At 41.7% G+C, this 22,278-nt stretch overlaps 1 protein-coding gene across 8 annotated transcripts in view; it reads left to right on the forward strand.

Annotated features, from left to right (window-relative positions):
• Window positions 1-22,278, forward strand: part of IL1RAPL2 (interleukin 1 receptor accessory protein like 2) — a 407,756-nt gene that overhangs the window by 273,282 nt on the left and 112,196 nt on the right. For all 8 annotated transcript variants that reach the window (XM_068957186.1, XM_009672011.2, XM_009672010.2 and 5 more), the window contains one exon: window positions 19,609-19,683. In XM_068957186.1, coding sequence (XP_068813287.1) covers window positions 19,609-19,683 — 75 coding nt within the window. The remainder of the gene's footprint in view (window positions 1-19,608; window positions 19,684-22,278) is intronic.

The raw sequence follows: 22,278 nt of genomic DNA on the forward strand, positions 1-22,278 counted from the left end.
TGAGTGAATTTTCTTTCTCTGTGGAAATTTCATTTAGCTTAAGCTTGTTTTTTCCTAAGGGTAACCTCAAGCTAAACTCTTTGCTTATGCTGCTGCTTTGCAATGGTTTTTAAGTGGAAGTTAACCTTCCTATTAGCATTTTAATGGAAAAAGAGATTCTAGTACTTAGCAAGAAGTTTAGTCTGCTTTCAAATGGCGACTTGGCAAAGGGGTAAGACATGCTGCTTTCCCCCTTTCCAAAGTCCTTCCTTTCCTGCAGCGAGACTCTTTATTCATATAAAGAAGAAGAGTATTTGGCAGGAATTTCCCAGGTCATCTGTTCCAGTCTTTCCTGCAAAAGCACATCAAATGTTTCACATTATAAGCTAGTCAGTCTTGTTTTTAATTAAATTGTTTTTATTGTCCCTGCTTTCTTTGGACAAAGGCTATTGTAAATGCTCATTCTTGTGGTTAGAATACCTCTTCCTAGCTTAAATGGATTCATGCTCAATTATAGCCACTTGTTCCAGTGCCAATAACGTCCTCTACCTGAAACATTGCTCTTCTAGGTGAAGAGGACTTTCTAAATAGCGTTTTGTTGCCATAGTCCTTCCTTACAAATGTTCTCATTGTGCGTGACACTGTAGGGGGAGCCTTTTCCTTGGTGTGGATCTGAAAGTGGGATCAGCGCATTGTGCACCCAAACAGATGATATTAAAAGTACTGTCAGCTTTCCAGAAGTACTGCAGGGTCATTCTAACCATTTCAACACAGACACAGACAGACAGACAGACACACACACACACACAGAGTGGTGGTGAAGGTGTGTGAAAACTGAAGGTCAAACTCCAGTTTTGCTGTACAAACAAGAATTACTTATTAAAAAATCCCAAGCCAATAAAGACTTTAAAATAAGGCTTATAATAATAGCTTTGCTCCTGCCTTGCTAAGTGTTTCCATTAGATGTTAATTCCATTATTAAAAATCAAATCTGTTTTATTTATTATCCTCTTTTCTTGGAAGACACCTCTTGATCAAAATAAACTTCACCCTTTTAAAAATTCAGAACTTTATCTGGATCAATTGTCAAGCTGGATATATCAAAATAGAATGTGTTTTAATGCTAGTAGGTACAAAGTGATGCGTCCAGGAAGAAGGGGAGCCGCGCACCCCTACGAAATGCATCCTGGAAACCTGAAATGCTGCCGGGCCCTGAGGGTGAGGGCAGGCAGGTTCCCACGCGGGCTGTTTGAGTGAGTCAGGCCGTCCTTGGCAGGAAGAAACAACTTTTTACTATGAGAGTTACAGAGCACTGGTACACTTTGCCCAGAGATGTTGTGGAGTCTCCATCCTTGGTGATATCCAGAAGCTGTCTGGGCAGGGTCCTGGGCAACGTGCTCTTGGTGACCCTGCTTGAGCAGAGGGGTTGGACTAGATGATCTCCAGAGGTCCCTTCCAACCTCCGTTCTGTGGTTCGGTGAAAATGACTGTTACTGTAATGTATTTTTTGTTTATGTATGTGAACCATTTTGTTTGGGCATACATTTCAGATTTTCCAGATTGCCTTTCCTTCCTTTTAAATGAAAAATAAGAGAAAGCTGAGTGGAGAATAAAAATGCCAAGACCATACTTTAGGACTTGAGATCACTCTTACTGCAAAGTTAATGGGTTTGGTTTTTACAATAATAATAATTTATATAATTAATAATAATTTTAAAGCTAGAATAATGCTTAATAGTCATTAAAAATAACTTCCAAAAATGCTTTTGCCCCAAAATGCTTTTGCTTTGCAGTGGTATTAATTTTGTCCTTTTTTTGAAAATGGATTCAGTGTACAGAAGGGCTGCACAGATTGTTGAGTTTTATATATGCTCTGGTAATGGATTGTAACCACCGGCAGCTACCCAAATTCTCTGTATATAAAGCACCATCATTTGAAATAGCCCAAAAGCTCCGTCTCAACCATTCAGCCAAGTTCATATTTCTTGGGGTCAGGATTACAGTTCTGCCGGAGTGAGAGACTTGCTCATAGCTCACGGGTGACACAAGATGATGTTTCATTCTGCTTCTGCTCACTCTACTTTGTCCATAGGTGAATCAGCAGGCAGAAGGTAATAGCGTACATTGGGGAGGATCCTGGATCTTTTCAGATTACCCTATTTTGTGCATTCCTACCTGTCAGCCCAGCTTTACAGCAGGGACAGGATGGATTAATTTCCTGCCTGTCCCAGATCCTGCGACAGAGCATTGTACAGCGTGACGAGAACTAGTTTCTGTTGGAAGTAATGGCCCCCTTTAGCCTACAGAAATGGGCCTTATGCCTTTTGTGTGACCTCATGAGGGAAATAAAACTAATGAAGAGGAGAACCACATCTCTATTTCTCCTTAGTTGTCCTGTGCTGGTACGGACTGTGTCGGAGTCAAACTCCTTCTGTTTATGGGTTCGCTATAAATGCGCCACTTAGAATAACTTGATCTGGGATTCGTTGCACGTACATTTTGGTCTGGGAGTAGTCAATTACTTCTTGCCCACATTGTGGAAGCTGGTGATTAGGTTTTATAAATTCTAGATGTACAAGGAAATTAAAAGAAAAGAACAGCGATGCCATTGGGCACTCTGCACACTTTAGCAGTAGGATTAACTCTGAGCACATATCTCCAGCCCAGCAAGGTCTTTGCGGAACAGAAATGTGAATTATCTATGCACCAAAGGCAAGCATATGCAGTGGCTGTGGGTCTCAAGCTAAGGCTCAACCAGGGAAAAGGGTTAGGGTTAGAGTAAGGAGAGAGAGAAGCCTAGTGCACCAGTTGGAGGGGGACTGCAAAAGGACTGCCAAAAGGAAACGGCCCTTTCTCCTGGGGTTTCCACCAGAAACTTTCCTGTCAGAGCTGGAGCTTTATCCTTCACCGTGCGATGATATCTTCTTTCTTGCATAGGTGGTGTTCTGCATAGCAATGTGTGACAGGCTTTCTTTGTTGACATTGGCCCATGGGTAGCTTTTGTTGCTTATTTTCTGTACTGAGCACGTGGAGGCTCCAGTTCTAGCTCTGATTTCATTTGAGCCAGTAAGAGTCTGGAGTGACCTTGTGTCATGGGGTTCAGGGATGGAAATTCTCTCTCAAGTGGTATAGCTAAGGAGAAATAGGAAGCGCTTCCCTTTGCTTGTGCTGATCTCAAAATACTCCTGCAGTTTTCTTTCTTGTGTTTTCCCTGGACACAGCTTTAACACATGGTTCACACTTGATGTACATGCTCACCCGTTTACCTTGAATGCTGGTATAAAACAGACTGTACATTGGATAGATGCATGAGGAACTCTCAGACTTCATCTCTTTGCATTTTTCCGTCTGCTCTTTCAGTTTAGACAATACCTCAAATCCATTTATCAGTTGTGTAACTTCAGATTTCAACACAGGGTTTCCCAATCCTCATTTATGTAAGTATCATATCTTGCAAGATACCCAACCTTGAACAGCTCTTTCATTGTCTTAAGGGCCTTCGTCTGCCAACCCTGTCTTGACGAGGGAGCATAACTGGCTTCTAGGAGAAGGCCTGTGCAGGTACGGACAGTTCACATGTGAAAGAATGGCTGTAGCTGAGTATCACAAAGGATGGGGTATTTCTCCTTTGAAAGATGTGACATGGCAGCTTTAGACAGTATTTCAGTTTCCCTCTGGGATTTCTTTTTGTTTTTTGTTTTTTCTTTTTTTTTGACCAAAGTTGAGTCCCTAGCTGCTGTAGCTGTGAAGAGTGCTTTCAAAAATAAACATGAGTTTAAATAAGGAATTTTAATCTGCCTAAATTTGGAGCCTGAAAATGTAAGAGTCTTGAACGGTCATTTCAATCAACTGGATAATGAAGTAATGAAAACATCACATGAAATTAAGCAAAACCAGGGGAAATTCGGTATCCTGAAACCCAGATTAATCAAATTAATGGCAAAGTAAAAAAGGTGACAAAATTTGGGATATTATATAGAAATTCAGCTGTGTAGGATTTTAACAGCCTTGGAAGGAGAAGATGAGTCTTTGCTAAGTGTTATGTGGGAATTTTCTCAGTATAGTAGCTGAATTTAGTACTTTGGGGAAAAGTAATGATTACGAAATGATCCCTTCCCTTCCCTTCCCCTCCCCTCCCCTCCCCCTAAGAATCTCCTTAATACATTTTAGAATGAACAAGTTAAATATTATGCTTTAAAGATATTATCTTAATTTTCTAAACAAAAATATATAACAACGTATTTGAGCTAGGAAAAATGTGCAACCAAAGTGCTCCTATTTTGGGAGGAAAGATGTATCTCTCTTTCATTTTTTTCCATCTAAAAGTAAACTTGACATTAATTTACAAACAATTTCAGGCAACCAATAAATCCAGAACAAAAGAGACAGTGGTATCTCTTGAATTAAGATAACCTGAGGAATGGGAGTGTTTCCCAGAAGTTTCCCCAGGTGCAGCCAAGGCTCGTCTACACCAGAGTGAGTTTGCGTGCCCGAGCCCAGCTGAGCTCAGTTGTGTGGAGAGGACCTACCCCAGTCAGATGGGCTCGTGGTCCTGGGGCACGTGGAGATTCCCAGCACTGTGTCACCTGTGTCTCCTATGACTCACATCAGGCTCTGCTAAGTAAGAGTAGAGTAAGAGTAAGATTGTTCTTTAATCTAAAAATACGACTGCAAAGTAAGCCTTGTTCCCTCATTTCCATTTCAAGTAAACGTAAATTGTACTGCCAAGTCATTTTCCATAGTGCTGTGGGCATTGTGCCGTCCGGGCCTGGGTCCTGGGGAGAGCTGTGCTTGCCTGAGATGTAGTTCAAATATTATTAAAGGAAACATCAAACTGCCAGCCAAAGATGGAGAGACAGTAGTTTGTGATCAACATGTTTGTAAAATCTGGGAGGAAAATACTGGGGGAGGAAGGTGGAGGGCAGGGGAAAATGTGCCATGTCGGACATCAATATGTTAAAAGAGACAGCATTTAATATTACTAGGAGGAAAATGTATTATGTATTAAATTAATGTACCGTATTATGGAGTGCTTTTATATGGCAATTTGGTGCCCCAGTGAAGTTTTGTACTGAGAAGTAGTACAAATTCTACTCCGAAATACGCTACCTTCAACATTCATAAAACATGCCATACTTTTAAAGGACCTGATCCTGTTCACATCCACATAAATGGAAGCTCCGCCAAATGATCAATGAAATAGGATTCCAGGAGTGATTGATTGTTCCCACGACATTCTTCTTCACCCCGTTAGTGTTCCTTGTTGTTACTATGACCTTCAGTCTTTCATAGTGAAATGTTCATTGCTCCAAGCCATGGCATAACATGATGAGAATACAACTAGTGAGGCAATGAGCTGAATCGAACAAGATAGTTCCAGTGGGCAAGAACTTTTTCTACAGAACAGTGGATTTCTGGCCCACAATTTGTAATGAATTTTGGACACTCTGGCAGTATAGATGCTGTATAATTCTAATAAATTTGTTGATGTATAGGTTTGAAGAATTCAAAATACTTTTTATTAAGTTCCAGTTGACTGTTGATCATTTTTAAACTGCTTTAATGATTAAATTAATGCATCCAGAGACATATTTTCATGGGGGAAAAATTAATATTTTAATAATACCAATAAGTATATTTGGATTAGCTCCAAATACAAATTTGGATAGCTCCAAATACAAATAAGTAGATTTGGAGCTATCAGACAAATTGAAAACAAAGGGCTAATCCTGATGGAACAGGAATTCAGTTATTAATCATCTGTATCACAGACCTTGGAGATCTTGACTTGCAGCTTCCATTGAAGAATAGAAATATTTAATGTCGTGATGGACGATATACTATACTGTATTTTCTTTTTCAGTTGCTGTTTAAATTGTGTATTTAGTAAATTAGTCCTGACTGATGACAGTGTTTTAAGGACTTGCTAGTTCTTCCTGGGAAAAGATGGCCTATTTTTACTACATTAGTGGTTTGAGACTTAAGGATAGCACTATATATTTTTGTAGTCTTTCAGCGGCAAAACCACAATTTATACAAATGGATTCACTCTGTCTTTAGCTCAAGCAACTCTGACAAAAAGATGTCATTTGAAGTAATGTTGCTCATTGTTCATAGATGAAAAAGCTTAAGGGCACGTTGCTTTGATATGAAATTACTTTGGAGTTTTTGACTCCTAGCAAGATCAGTATATGGTGTTAATGATAACTTAACTGTTTTGTGCAGCTCCAGACTTGACTACTTTTGAACACAAGGATGCTTATTTACCATCAAAAAGAGCCCTACTAACTTGAGAGTTTATAGGACGAGAAAAGCAGCGTGCCTTCCACAACTCCAAATACCCTAACTATCAGCTCTGGAGCAGTTAAAGAATAGTGCTTTCGTACGTTCAGCCAAAATTGCGTATTTGCAGTACAGTATATTAGATCCCATTACAGCACCTTGGTAATGATGCACGTTGTTACAGAGGACTGTCAAGGCCTGGGAGAGGTCTCTGACTTTTACTTTGGTATATTATCTCAAGCGGAGTCCAATCCTGCAGTTGCATCGGAATATTCCCTTTGGTTGTGATATCAATAATGCATGCATAGGGACCCATTTCTGCATGGGTAATAGTAAACAAAAGCATGCACAAAAATACTTTTTAGACACTATCTGAGAACAGTAACAGGTTAATGCAGACATTTTGCCTTAAAAGTGTTTTGGGTATTACTGCTTCAGTGTGGTTTTGCTTCTGTGGGCCAAGCCTTTTATAATACCGGTATGCTTTTATTCCTAAATAAAGACCCCACGCCTTCCTTTCTCTGTTTAACCCACTGGTGCTATAGAAAGCAATGATATCATATGGTTTGTAGATAAGCCATCAATCTTTATATAATGCCTATTTTACAAGTATGCTGGTCCAAAAGGATTTTCTTTAATATTAGTTAAATCTAGGGAGAGAAAGTGAAAATATTTTCCACCTGCAATCGTGTATTTAGATTATCTCCAGATTACCCTGTTAAAATACTTTTGTTCTGTAATTATTAATCCAAATACTGTTCCCTTCCTGAGAAGCTGTCATACTTTAGCTATGCATCCTATGTCTTTCAGTGTGAAACTGTGCCTTATGTATCCAAAACCAGAGCTTAGAATTGAAGTGAAAGACTGTCTTGATGAACAAGACATAATCGTTCCTCCTGTAATAAACAGAAAACGATTGATAAACGCAGCACTTCAGAAAGAGCTAATGGCAAGTACATGCTGATTCCAGAGGGCTGAACAAGGTGCATGATACATTGTAAAGCAGACAGCGCAACCTAGAAAATGTTCCAAATAGGGGGTAGCTGATGGTAAAACAGTGACCTGGGCGCAGGGCTGGTTATCACACTCACCGTGTGATGAGCATGACAAGTAATACATCCTTTACTCCTTCGTACACTGCCGTTGCAGAGTTTGTGCTCATCTTCTCCATCAGCTCATCATCCCGTCCAGTGGGATAAAAGCGTTAGAAATAAATAGTCAACAATTTTAGATTTTCATTTTGTGGGAAATTTCTATTACATTTTCTCTAATTTTGTTTCGTTTTGAATTGGAAAAGATCAAAACTTTCAAAATTCCCCTCATAAAGGGAAGTGTGAAAAATGCCATTTGAGGATACTGTTTCAGCAAGAAATGGAAATTTCAGGGAAGCATTATCAATTGGAGAATTTGGGAGGCGGGGAGGTCCTCTATAAATCACTTTTTTTATTACCTGTACATTGGTCCATGAGCTGTAGCTGTAGTATCACATAATAATATATCAGTAAAGATATAAAATGGCAATCAAAATAGTATATTGAGTTTTATTTCCATGGATGTAGCTTAAATGTAAAGGCAGTTACTACCTGGAACAGATTGAATCATCTTTTCTCTTGTAAAAAATGTCAAAGCAAAATCTCAAATTGCTTCAACAGCTGACAAACAGGAGGCCCTTCCAACAGGGAAGTGAAGCGTCAGGCAGGTTTGTTACAGCAATATGACACAGTTCCATGAAAAATTTCACAGAAATTACACTCCTGGTGGGAAACTTATATCTGGCTGCTGGAGAAAAACAACAGCAACAACCCACCAGCTGGGTAATGGATGGTCCCTGGGGAACGGCGGAGAAATTTAGACGCTAAGGAAAGTGATCCCTGTTCTGAGCTGCTTCACCACAAATACCCCGTTGGCCGAGGTGTAGGAGCAGTGCTGGCTTTTGTCCCGCTAATCGGATGGAGAGATCACGGGAGAACAGAAGACCCCTCCGCGGGAGTCCGCGCGCGCGTAGGTCGTTCAGGCTGACGTAGGCGGCGCACGCCGGTGGCCCGGCGCTGGCGTAGCGTTGGCAGGGAGCCGGCCGGGCCGGGGAGGCCGGTTCCCCTCCGCTCACGCCTCGCGTGCTCTGGCCCTGGCCGGCAGGACACTCGGTGCTGATTTGTTAACACAACAACGGGGAGAGGATTTCTGTTCCTTATTTCAGAGACATAATCCTGGAACTGGGGATGGTGTCTTGTTTTTCTGCTCGATGCTGTTTGGCTTTTTCATTGTTGTTCTATCTTTTTTCATTTCCTTGATGTAAAAATTATCTTCTGTTAAAATAAGGTTGGAGGAAGCATACTGAAGGATTAAACCCTTATCTGCAACCATTTGAAGCGCCCGTGGGACTGTTTAACCTTACGTTTTGGGGGAAGCTGGGCCCTCCCACAGCTTCTGCTGCATACAGTGTAGCCTAGGACAGATACCATCCATCCCTCACCCAGGTGTCACGTTTATGTTTTGCTCCTCTGATATCAACATTTAGGGTGCTGACAGCCTGCTCAGTAACAGTCACATAGCTTCAAAACAAGCCCAGTGCCAACTCCTTTTTCTTTGGCCGTGTCTTCCCTCATCTCCACTGCCTTTAGTGCTGCCACAGTGTCTTGGCGTTGTTTCTCCACGAGGGGCATTTGCTTGTCTAAACTGAGCGTAGCGGGGCTCGTTCATAGGGCTACGTAGAGATGCCCAGTGGCCCTCGGCTGGCCTTCGTCCTGCTGCTGTTGTGCCTGCAGCGCGCTGTGCAGCCCTCGGCTGCTACCCCCTTGCCGTTCTTTCCACCTCCACTGACCATTACACATTTTCAAGTAACACATTAGTCATAAAATATTACACGTGTATTGTTGCGTAGTTGCCTCCTCTAAACGTGACGCATTGGGCTGGGAGTGTGCCCAGTGCTTTAGGATGTGAATCATTTATCTGGAATTGTTTTATCAAAGCAATGAAGTTTCCCATAGCAGCTTTCTCTGAGCAAGTGCTTTGTGCATGGTAGGTTTATTTTTTGAGAAAAAAGAAACTGCCCTGTCGAATCACAGTGCTCCCTGTATTTGGTAGTAGCTGATGCTGAAAGACTCAGGTCCCTTGCTGATCACCGGGGGTTATTCTGATTCCCATGAGCTGGTATAAACTGTGATGCAAGTGGTGAAACGCTGCACAGCTAACTGAAAATGGGCCACCCTCCTAGAGATTTCTGTGAATGATACTTTTCTTTTTGTTAATTCTTTTAAATCGTTTGCCTCAGATAAGGCACTAAATTTCATGGGATAACTATCTCTTTCTTTTCTGAAAGCATTTTCTTTTATTGCAAGCTTTAAATTTCCTTCATCTTCTGTTATGAGGCGGGATAAACAGAAGCGACTGTATCTCCATTTACTTTACATGCCTATATTATTCCTGCTCTTCTTCATTTTCTCTGTAATCCATATAATAATGATATGATTCTGCCCAATTTTTTTTAACAGTGCTACAGGTGTTTAGTGAATAATAAAATTCAACACTTTTTCAAAGGAAAAAAGAAGAGGAAAAAATAAAGCAAAGCCTGGTAGAATATATTTTGTAGGTTTTGAAGGCAAATGAGAGATAAAGAACCTGCATAAATATTCCTTAACCATTTTATGAAAAGGTTTTTCTTGTCAAGTATAGTAACACTTTTCATCATTGTAGCAAGGTTTCGAAGCCCAGGTCTTAATCCAAAGACTGCATCATAATTAATAGGCTTGTTTGGGCAGGTAAAGCCTGCTCATTAAACCCCTGCGGAGAGGAATCAATTGACAAGAGATGGCTTAAGTGTCCGTATTTCTTTCTTGTGAATGTTGTTAATCTAAAAAACTTAGAATTGAAATTCCATCTAAAAACTGTGGCATGGCATCTTTGAAATTCTGGTGCTCCTGCTGAACATCAAAGGAGGCTCAGCTGTGCAACATCTAATTATGTCCAAAGTACGAGTTTTAGAGGGCCCCTACTGCCTTCAAGTGAAATGTATTTTTTAATGTAGAGCCTCAGTCGCTCTGCTTTCTTCTTTGAAAAGTTGTACACAAATCCTTGGTCTGTAACAGAGGTCTTGACTCAGGGCTATCTCAAGGCACGGGCAAGGCAGGCAGTTGCCTGAGACAGCAGATTGCCAGGGTGGCCTCTCCTGTGCCACGTTGTGGTACGCACTGGCTGGGGCCTGCCTGTGAGCTTGGAGGTGGCTGTTCCCAGCCACCAAAAGTCCACGATTTGCCTAGATAGAGCATCTTAGGTGATTTAATACATAGTTTGGCTGGCATTCATTGTCCACAATAACTCTCTTTTGAAAGATTATCTATATTTAATATGAGATTTTTAGTTTAAGAAGATAATGCATTGCCTTGCGTTTCAGTACAATAACATATAACATCCACTCCATGGTAATTCATGTTTCTGGGGTTACGCTGTGCTGCAGTAGCTCACTGTGCATGAGTGGTCAGATTGGTTGGGGATTATTCACTGGTGGTGGACTGCGAGCTTTTGGTGCTCTGGCTTCGGGTTGACAAGAGCGATAGCTTTCATTTGCATACAAAGTCTCCAGCTGTCCTTTCAAGATGGATAATGGGCTCTGGTTTCATCCGTCACCACTTCTTTACTTTTTCATAAGAAAGAAAGAAAAAAAAATTAAGAAAGTCAAAAGATAAAATGTCATAAAATAGTCTCTGCAGATCTCCTTGAAATGAAGGGTAACTTCAAGCATCTTCTTTCTACTCAAGAGTCTTAAGAGAAACATTTTGAGTATAGATGAAACTATGTGTCCTGTGTGCTAAATACACTCAGGTCATTAAATAAAGCACACTCCATTTGAGACTTTAATGAATTATATTGAGGGAAAATGTAATTTATATTTAGTGACAATTTCTTACTGCTTTTTTTTCTCTTCCACACAAAACCCATGCATGATCCACATACAGGACAAAAATAAAATGATCATGCATAATCTTATCCAACCTGCGAAATTCAGAAATGCAGTGAAAAGAAAGGTGTGTTGGCAGCTGTAGGAGTAAGATAATTTGACAGCATCAGCATGAGGAGACCCCTGCCAACAATGAAATCTTCCACTTTCCAGCACCCACCTTGTAATGCCCCTAATGACAATACCTGGAGTAACCCATCCTATCAGTGCTATTGAACACATTAGAGTTTCACATCAAGAGATGCATAATTTGCAGCTGCCACTGGCGTTTAACATGGATATTGCAGTAGTGTTAAGTGTTCAGCCCTGTAGCAATAGCATTGTGATGGGAACCTGAGGGGATATTGTCATCTGTACCTCAGTAATCTGCAGTCTGTGAGATGCTATTGTTTCTGTCCTAATTAACCAGAGTCATATTCTGTTGCATACATTTCACCAGAACCTCACTGTTTCATTTTCTATAGCCCTAAATGACTTGATTGCCTCTTAAGAAGAGGGGAAGAAGGTCCTCCACAAATTTGCAAACTGGAGGATCCAAAAAACAAACAAGATCCAGTTCGTTATTTGTATACCTACTTTCCTTAATATTTCCATGAGTTCAACAGGGTTTGTCTAATACCTGATGCTCCTGCTCTTCTCTCTAAAGCAGTTTGTCTATCTACATGGACACTGATAGCATCTTAGATGAGAGGGCCAGCAGCTAGACTTCTTATTCAGAGAGGATTTCCCACCTAGAACGGCCAGCCGCTGTTGCTGGTGCGAAGCAGGCTGCCCTGTGCTGCAAGTGCCATGCCTGCAGCAGAAGCTGTTCAGTCGGACACAGCTCTTCTTTTAAGATTTGGACTGTTCTCAAAGTCAGGAGGGCTGCAGTCAGGCCAAGCCTCCTCCTGGTGCCAAGAGTGTGACCTCTCAAACGCAGGTCTGTTCCAAGTCGTCGAAGATTTAATGGGTTTGACTTGAGACCACCAGTAGTGCGCCAAGAGCGTGTGAATATCTCGAAAAAAAAAAATCATTCGCCTTTGGAGCTGTATTTCAGCGTAGACACAGCGTCTTCCTTAAAACTGTGATTGCGCTGTCCCCCTTTCTGTGTCATAAAAAGAATTCATGTGATGAATTCCAATTGTTTACTGCTAATACAAAAATGCTAAACTCCTTCTTGCAGAAAATTGTCCCACAGAGGCAGACCAAACAGTGCATTAAAGCGCTCTAGAACCTAGGTAGAGTTTGCAAAAAGTGAGAGTGATGGTGATGAGGGGGAGGCATGCTGCTGGTATATCATTTCACCCCGTTGTCCCCAAAGATGCATTTCCTGCTTGAATAGTAATAAATAGAGAAAACCTCTCTGTCACTACATAATGACTCCTGGCTTCCACACGAGCTCTGAGAGGTTTATTGAGAATAAGAGTTCAATGTTTGCTTTCAAAGCTGGAGATATTTATCCTTCGACGATGTTTTGTTACAATGGCTTTACGTCTGTTATGGCAAGTGACGGATGTAGGTGTAATCACTTTGTCAACTCAGTATTGCTGTGGCGAAGGCAAGGCAGCACGATTCCTGAATGCTGGGTAAATGTGTTTTGACTGATGGGTAGAGCAGGCTACAATACAGCTAATCAGGGAACAGTGTCTCCATACAAACAGAGCTTTCCACAGCCATGTTTTTATGAATGAGTTAGTTTACATGGCTCTCTGTGGCTTCTCACCTTGTGTGGTAATTTACCCCTGTGCCCAGAAAATGGAAAGCTATCATTTCGATCTGGTAGCGGGACTTGCTGATGAACATGTGTTAGAGGCTCAGTCCACAGAGGCTACTGCCTTCTTACAGGGCCAGCGGCGAATACTTGGGTGTTTAGACAAGCTTTTAACTCTGCAAGTCCACAGTTCAGTCCCTGTCCCTGGCAGCCAAGACTATAGCTGTCACATCCACATTTACATGTGCACAGTGGGCTTTCACATTTGCTTAGGTGTAAGCAGCAACATAAAAGATAAAGCAGCGGCAGATCAGGCCTGAAGCCTTTTAGTGTCAGCCATCAGGAAATCTGTTGGCACAAGCTGGGATTTCAGATGAGCCGAAGGGAGTTAGGTACATCCTTCCAAATGGTATAATGCTCAGCTTCGCTTAGCAACATGTGCCCTGTAGTTAACATATTGATTTAGCATTTTGCACAGTTAGTTCCATTTTCTTCTATGGTGTGAATATTGCAATGTCATTGCCAAGATTTTTAGATGCCAAAAAGATCGAAGCCATGCCTGGAAGCATGTGTATTTGAACTAGAAGTGAACAAAAGCTTAACTGTGGGTAGGAGCTAGTTTCAGATTAAGGATTTGGCAAGCTGTTATTTGCCCCAGAGGATGCTATTCAAACAGATCAGTTTTGCTGTCAAAAGGTTAGCCAGATTCTTGATTGAATGATACTGGAGGCTGTATGTTAATTGATGGTGGGAAAATGCCAGGTCCTTTGATTTAAGGAAGTAGGTTGGCCTGTACTTCTCTCATAGAAGATTTGAATTGATTTGATTCTTTATCATTCCGCTTCGTATTTGGATAATTGTTCTGTTCATCATTGCAAATTACATGAACAAATGTCCAAGAGATACGTCAATAGCAAAATTACAGAACAGCAAATGTATTTTGGGTGCTCATCACAACATGTGGAAAAGTCATTATCCACCCTAAAGAGGAAGAACGAAAACCCTTCCCAAGCATTAGCCCTGCCTTCATCCCCTTTAGAAATGTCTGGAGAGCTAGCTAGTCTGGAAAATATTCCAGCTGTGCTGAGTCACAAAAAAGGCACCTTTCAAATTGTAAGCAGCTGGATTTCAGTGCATGCACCTCATGCTGCCTGGCTTCACACCAGTAGCAATTCAGGTCCTTGGAGCACAGGAAATCCCTATGGGATTAGGGCATGCCTTTGCGTGGCACTCGAGGAAGGTGCTCTGGGTTAACTTCAGAAGCTGCTTTTAGCTACGCTACCCCAAAACTGTAGTAAGAGACCTGCATTCATCGTAGCAGCAGCCTGGGCTGTGCCTCCCCGCAACCAGCAGTGGTTAGGGGTGGCTGCTTTAAAAGACACCCAGCTGGTGCTGGGGGAGCTTTGGAAGGAGAATCGTGAGGCTGTTGGGGAGGCAAGGTAGGAAACAGTGTGGGGTACAGCACTGCTTCACATTGCTGACTCTGAGGGAATAGATGCTTGCTTAGATGCCTGGTAATTCTTCTAACTGGTTATCATTACTTATCCCAATCCTGTTTGTTTTCTCTGCTTCTTTCTGCTTTTTCAAGAAAACTCACTAGTGTGTCAGATTTGTATTTGGATATGGAATTAAAGACTTTTGAAACAGCGTAGGCTGTGGTGGAAAAAAAGAAAAAAGAGCCTCTAGGTCCTTGTAGAGCACTGGCATTTAGGAACAGGAGCGTCTTTCTTAAGACTGTTTTCTTCTTCAGTTGGTCTGTGGATAATTAGATGTTGTCCCTATGCAGCAGTCCCAATCTCTCTGTTGGCTAAAGATCACTCTGTAACCAATTGCAGAGTCCAAATCTTTTGCAGGGCTCTCCTCTGCTTTCCTGAGCCACTTCTGGGATAGCAGATTCCTTGCCCCTGTGAAGAAGGGGGAATAAAGGTAGCATGTGTTATGAGAGAGAAAATGCTCTGGAATGAACAGTCACAGGAGATCAGATTAGTGTATCAATTTGCAAAAGACTACCCTTAAATCTCTCCAGGAAAAGCACTATGTCAAGTGTTGTGAAATCGCAGCAACTTGATTGTTATTTTAGAGTTTGTGTAGTACATCTCAACAGGATTAAAAGTAAGCTTGGGAAGAAACCGTGTGTTAAGCAGTCTCCTAAGACCCTGACTGCTAAACAGCCTCTGGGCATGCCCACCAAACTTGTAAGGGAGGCAAACGCATTGCCAGGTGCCTCCAGGTACCCAGAAGTGTCTTTCCAGCTTATCATCCAGCACCAGTAACTTTACACGATGCCCCAGGGAGTGTGACTGGTGTTACCCTGGGACAAAGAAACGATCCCTTGTGTGAGCCTTTCTCTCCTTAATTATGTGTTATGGAGCTGATGTTTGCGTAAACCAATGCAGACAAAAACTGCCCATCTGTAGGATAAAGTGTAAGAATGCTCTACGTAAAGGCAAAGAGACCCCTTAGCGTACGCTGTATTATCAGACCCTCACAAAGGGGGGGTCTAGCCATGTAGCCTCCTGAATTGATGCTTTGAGAAATTAATGTTGATCCTTTTTCCAGTATCTTCATCATGTAAGTGTTGCTGCTCAAAGTAGCCCGGGGCAGGTCATGTTCCAGGGAGGTTGGAAAAAGAATAGTTCTATCCCAGCTCTTCCTATGACAGTTGATGAGATATCTTCATACTTTTTGCAGAAATACTGTTATATCTTTAATAATAGGAAGAGTGTTTGCAATGCATTTAGTTGTTTTAATAAAAGTGGGTTTTATGGGAGGTAAAGTAAGAGTTAGGTGAAAGCACATAACAGTATTAGGTTTATTAAAGACACATTGATACAGTACCTTCAGCAAGGCTAGAAGTTAGAGTACCGCTCATCTATAAAACTATTGAGAGAATTAAAGAAGCTGCTCTTAAAAGAAGGTGCATTTGAGTAAAGGTTGTTTATAGCCTTCTTTCAAGTGCAGAGATGATCAGTTTTAGATTAAAACTCCCTGCAGCTGAGAATATCTTGCACCATCTTGTTGAAGAAGGGCTAAAAGTAAATTTTGCAAGGTGAATAAGTAATCTCATGTCTGACCTCTAAAGTAAGAAATGGCTCTTGTGTTCTGTAAACATATATGACATTGAAAAGCCAGCAATCCACTGCGACCTAGGCCCAAAATCCCTTTGGGCCATTTCAGTTGCTACATAAAGAGCTCTGACAGGCTGCCAGTTCATTATGATGATGACCCTCCAAGAACAATATAGATAACATAACTGCTTAAAATGTGACACTCATGAGCACACTTTAAAAAAAAAAAAAGAGAGAGAGTCAAAGGCTGTAAGTAAAGCTAGGGGAAATGAGAGGAAGCCCTGTTCAAACTGGGTTGTGAGGGGTGCAGGTGTGAATGAGATATGAAAGAGCATTAACGAAGGAAAGCCTGAACGCGCTGTGGAGCACCATAGGTGCAGCTAGGCCAGCCAGCTTTCTTCGAGTCCTGCGGCGCATATGAAGTTAGAGTAGAATTTAGTGCGAGCGATGAAAAATAATAATACAAGGAAAGCCTAAATGTAGGAACACAAGCCTGAAAAAAATAAGAAAAGAAGCAAAGTGAGGGTAATATGCCAAAAGTGAAATCCCACAGAGGGGCCTCACAAAGTACAAAGGCCCACGCTCAACTGGAATGCCAGGTTTTCTGGTTTGGAGGGTTGTGTGGGCTTCTCTTCCCCCCTCCCTCTCCCCATTTTAATAGATTTCTTCCCCCCCCAAAAAAAAAATTGACCTGGTATATCAAGTTGTTTAGAATCGTGCTCTTAAGCTGGTCTCTTTCTCCATTGCAGCCTTTGCTTTTCACAGCGCCTATGAGCTCTCATGCCTGTGCTCAGCTTGAAACACACAGTAATGCCCTCTGAAAGAGTCCCATGAAGGGTCAATGAGACCATTGCTCGTTCTGGCCTAGTCTGGACAGAGGGCTTGCTGCTCTGGATGCCTTGTGTTGAATGCAAAACCCATGCTCCAAACCATCGCCCTGCAGCCACTGAGACCTGCCCCTTCTCTCTGGTGTGTTTTGGAGCAGGCCCACATGGGAGCTGCAGCAAGTAGCTACAGTCTCCAGCCATGTGCTCTTATTTTCTCTGTGCTGAACAGCTGAGTACTCCTGTATTTAGGCACAGGACAATGTGTTACCCTATTAAGGAGGCTGAATCCTTCCTAAGTTGAAAAGTATTTGCTAGGGTTTACTTGTCTCGTTCTTTTAACGAGTTACTGACCTCAGTTGTGCAGAGGCAGTTATTGCAGAATATTGCTACGTTTGGACTACCTCTTTAGTAGTTCCTTCTCCTCTCCCTTTCCAGCAGGCCTTCTAAGGAAGTCTGCCTAGAGAATATAAAAATCAGTAAAGAAACCAAAACCAAAACTGCAGATAAGGAATGTCAGGCTGTGACTGTTGTGATACGGTTCTCCCTCAGCAGAGGCCGTGGTAGGCCACAGAACATCTAATCCTCCACCATAAGCCAAGAGAAAGCAGCAGACCTTTTCAGCAAAAAGGTCCTTCTTATGGCTCCAGTGGCTCTTTTTGTTAGCTAACTTAGGATTTATTGACAGGAGTTTTTCATACGAGGAGCTGGAGTATAGGAAAAGCAGAGTTTCAGTACACGCTGAATAGAAAAATGACTGTGCTGAAAATGTGCTATCGCCCTCTTGTTCCCCCTTATCAAATGTAGTGGGTATCAGAGTATTAGGATTTCCTGGAGAACGGACTGTTTTCCTAGAGTATTGGGAAAGAGCTTTGGTTGAAGGCAGTGTGAACTTTAGTTAAGAAACTTGTTATTTGAATTAGGCTGGCATTTGTGGAGGAGCTTTCAAAGTAGTTATCCATCTCCCCTTGCATGCAGTGAGATTTTATGAGGAAGAGCCTCTCAAAAGCTTTCAGCAATTTAAAAGCATACATTGCTTAAAAAAAAACATCAGCAGAATGTCCTCCAAAGTCCCTTGCGTTTGATGGCTAAAACTCTTAGAAGTTTTCAACTTGGTTAGATTTGAAATTCCTTAAAAAGGAAATAGTTAAACCATACTTTTGTGTATAGGTTTGGCATTACTTTCTTCTTACCCTCTAATGACATTCAGAGGACTTAGGTGCATTAGCACAGGAAATTAATTCTTTGTTCCTGCCAGAAACTTTCTACTCGCTGGCTAATCCCTGAATAATATGATTGTACAGGTGGCCCTGATGTTGCTTCTGGGTCAGTCTTGTGACTTAGTGTTGGATGAGCATTTTTAACTGCTATGTTCTTGTCAACAGAATTTTCCATTAATCTCTCATTCTGAACCCTGCCTGTGGTTTTAGTCTTATTAGGCTGCTGCTTAAATCACTTCAGAGATTCCTTTAATACAGTTCGCCACTTTCCATAGGTATGGACATTTTGGGGGGTTGAAGATTTTTCCTCAAACTGTACTGAAATAGCAGAATAGCTCAGCAGTGAGAATGGTTCAGCTGCCCCCAACTTTGTGCTGCTGCTGTTTGACAGCTGGTTACCGGGTCCACGTTAGTGAAATGTGATAGCTGCTCCTCTGCTCCGGCCGCTTGGCTGGCTTATTTTAAAGCCCTGGTGAAGGTGCGTTGAACTGGCAGCTCGGTGCCGAGGCAGCGAGTCCTCACAGGCAGGAACCCACTCTGCCCGGGGAGACCCAGCGTGACTGCCTGGGTGGAGGGGGCCTATAGCCTGAGCTAACAAAATTTTGGAGCGGCTTCATTTCCTATCAAGCCAGCAAGTGTGGAGGCTGCTGAGGTGGTCGGGGCGGCTTTGTCCTAGTCTTTTACTGAAAAACGCAGATTCAGTTTACAAACTCAGATCAAATAAATTCTATCAGTGAATTTCTATCAGAGATAGTTTTTACATAATTTTGGAATGTTTAATTTTCCTAAATTTTAGTGCCTGATGTTGTATTTGATGAGAACAGCCCCCCCCCCCAGCCCCAGGGATACTCAGTGATTTATTCCAAGCTAGCCTCAACTTATAAAAATCAATGGTCCTGAGCACTCAAACTGCGTCATAAAGCTGTTCTCTGTAGCTGTACTTTTTAGTAGTAGTATTGCCTGTGGTCATCAGTCCTAGTGGCTTGAGCAGTCACCCCATAAGGAGTGGGCCTGGGTTTTGCTTTCTGCTCTCAGAACAGCAAAACGTTGGAAAATAGAGGGCAGGGTCCCTGCTGGAGGCTTTGAGAAGAGCATCCCGATACCCGATCTGAATTGGGTGGGAGTACAAACTAGGTGAAGTTGTTGGGACTCATCAGGCTAAACTCTCTGCAAGTTTTTTTGCATCTAAATACTAGTTTTGACAAGCATTAAGACATATCAGGACTGGTCTCACTGAAGAAATTAGACTGATGGATTTCAAATCAATTAAGTACATTAGCTTTGCAAGATCAGGATCTAAAATGCTTCGTCTAGATGTTATATATAGATTGGAATCAGAAATTGAGTTCAGTTTGCTTTGTATTAAAACGTCTCTCTCAAAATAGCCTGTTTCCTTCAAATCAGTGGACCACCACACCTGCAAGGAAGCCAGTGATGCGTTGGCAGGGTAACAGCTGAAGTAGCAACATTATGTAATAAATGTTTACATGTTCGCAAGTGTGCAAGCATTGAATTGCTTACCTGGCAGAATTCTTCTTATCCAGTAATTTGTCTCAATTTTTCCATCACATTTTCTCATTTTCTTTTCTAGCTTTGCTCACAGACAAACCTCCAAAGCCATTGTTCCCCATGGAGAACCAGCCAACTGTTATAGATGTCCAGCTGGGTAAGTCCCCTTCTGGGAATAATAGATCCTAAACTTCCACTCTAGTAGCAGATGGGAAAAACGGAAAGAAGCACGAAAGGTTTAGTGGCACTGTTACTACATGCAGATCAATTTGTGGCTTCTCATTTGTAACTGTAGAATTTACTGCCATGGCAATTTAAGGGAGTGAACTTGTGTAACATCGGGGAATGGCAGTACTAATTGGTTACATTGGGTATGAAATACAAAGTGCTGCTGCTCTTTTTAATATATGATTGATAGACATATGTCTATGTTGCTGCAGTATTGATCGGTTGATGTTTGCCTTGAGACAAATATTCTCATAAAAGAAATGCCGATTCCTTTAAAAGTTAATGGAAAACAGTGCATTTTCAGTTTGTCCCGAATGCTTACTAGGAATGGCTTTTGACTAAAATGCTTGTATGCTTTTCTCACTCCTATTATATTTTCTCCTGTGATTGCTTATCTCTGAATCTCAGCTGGCAGCCTGTATTTTCTCTCATGTTGAGAAAGTCTGTTAGAGTTCTGCAAACGTTGGGGAACTGTGGGGCTTCTTGGGGCTGTGGGAAATGTTCAGCTTTGATGTTTCAGCGTATTTTTTCTTTAGCTTGAAAATAGATTTCTAAGTTTGAGAGGTAGAACTGGAGTTACTGTTGAGGACTGGGGTACCATGAGTTTAAATGACAAAAGATGCATTGCAGATGTGGTTTATTTACTCTGTGCCAAGGCTGTGTTTTCCTTGAGCTTGATTCTGTGTTTTCTCTTATACCCAGTTTGGTCAGGCTTCGGTGCTGGAATGGTTTTTAAGGATAAGCAGGGTCAGAATGAAAAATGCAAGTGGGCTGGTAACAGTGTGGTAAAGCCTTTTCTGTGATACTCTGCAAGATCCTACTTAAGCAAGCTACAAAGGCACATCCTTGATTTAAAATCAGGTGCTTAACAATTTCAGCAAAGCACTTAAGTCACCTAAATTAAGGAAGCATTTCAAAATGGGGCTGGAATTCTTGAATGAGATTGAATCGTGGCAAGAATATGAATCCCTTGTGAGTTTGCTCAGGATTTGTAAGGGCTTGCACAGAGAAGACAGCAGTGGGTTGGGGAAGTAGCCAGCGCCAGACGAATTCTGCAGACAGGCGTGTACATGCCTGCTCAGGTTCGCCTCCGCAGCACTTGCATGCCTGTAGCTGAGTGCACAAATTGGTCCTCAAAAAGGAAAACACAAAATGGGTCTGAGGCCCCATAATCAAAGGCCCACCTCAGGTAGCAGCAGGATACAGTCATCTAACTTTGGATCAGTCCCAAAAGGCTGAGTTTGGTCTCTGAATCCAGCTTCTTAAAAGTCAACTTTCTAATGATTTCCTTTGGGAGCAAACTGTCCTTGCATGTGCAATCAAGGCACTCAGAGTGCATATCTTCTTTCCTGCATTTTTAGTCCATCTTCATTTCCTTTTCCAAGTGCCCCTGTTCCATTAGGACTGTCTTGTTTTTGTGCTGCGTTTCTTCTCTCCTGCGTGAAAACATTTTGCTCTGCCTGATTAAAAAGAGACTTGATTTAAAAAAAACAAAAACAAACAAAGCCCTTCCTCTCCTTGGAGATATGCTTCAGTAATAGGATTTTGGAATATCTCTAGAGGCAAATATAAATCTTGCATCTTTATATCCTAAAATGGAATCCATTAGTTGTCTCCTAGGAGCAGGGAATTTACATATGGCACCTTTTTCCTCATGTGGTAAAAAGTTTGGTTATTGCCACTAAACCGCATTCATATACTGGTGTAAGATTAGTGTTTATGAAAGACCCTGAACTACTTTCTGTAACATGTAAGTTCATTGCTTTCCCTTCTGACTTTTAAATGGCAGAGAGTTAGAGCTAGAAACTTCTTGGAGAAGTGCCTTCAACTGCCTTCCACTGGGGGAGTCTTCCCATGGCACTGGCCTGGGGGCTGTGCTGACCTGTAGTGTTTGCCGCGGACCCTCTGAGGACCGCAGCAGCAGGGTAGCAAAGGTGATCGTTTGATAGCAGCTAAGTAACGGAGGAGAAAGGGAAGTCCTGTGAGTAAGTTGCAGGTAAGGTTATCTACTGGAGTTTATTTTTATTTTTAAAGTCTTGTGAAGCTAGCAGCTCTGGAAGAATGCCATTCTTCTGTACTTTATTAGAAATCAAAGCAAAGTTTCTGTTTGAAAGGATTGCATGGAGTCAAATTATCCAATGTGCCTGTTTTTCAGTAGTCATGCAAGTATGAATGTGCCACTAAACTACAAAAGAAATGGAGTTTAATCCATCTACTTGTTCTGAAGAGATTATTTTGGACTTCTACTGGCAAACTAATCTTTAAAAAAAAAGGCTCTTTGCTCTATAAGCACAGCAGATTAACAATTATTTACTGTCTTTATCCATAATGATTAGCGCAATGCAATGTGGCACCTTCCTAGACCTAGGTAGAGGCCTAACTATTTAAATAGCTTCCTATTTGGCCTGATTGCAGACTTCAATATTCACCTTTTGGCTTTCAGCTCTTGTAAGAAGATTGAAATGAAAATAGGTATGCACGATTCTTATTGCCGGTAGATAAGAGTCCCTTCAGGCTTCAAACA

Source organism: Struthio camelus, chromosome 11 (assembly GCF_040807025.1).
Source record: "Struthio camelus isolate bStrCam1 chromosome 11, bStrCam1.hap1, whole genome shotgun sequence".
In the NCBI taxonomy this organism is placed as follows: Eukaryota; Metazoa; Chordata; class Aves; order Struthioniformes; family Struthionidae; genus Struthio; species Struthio camelus.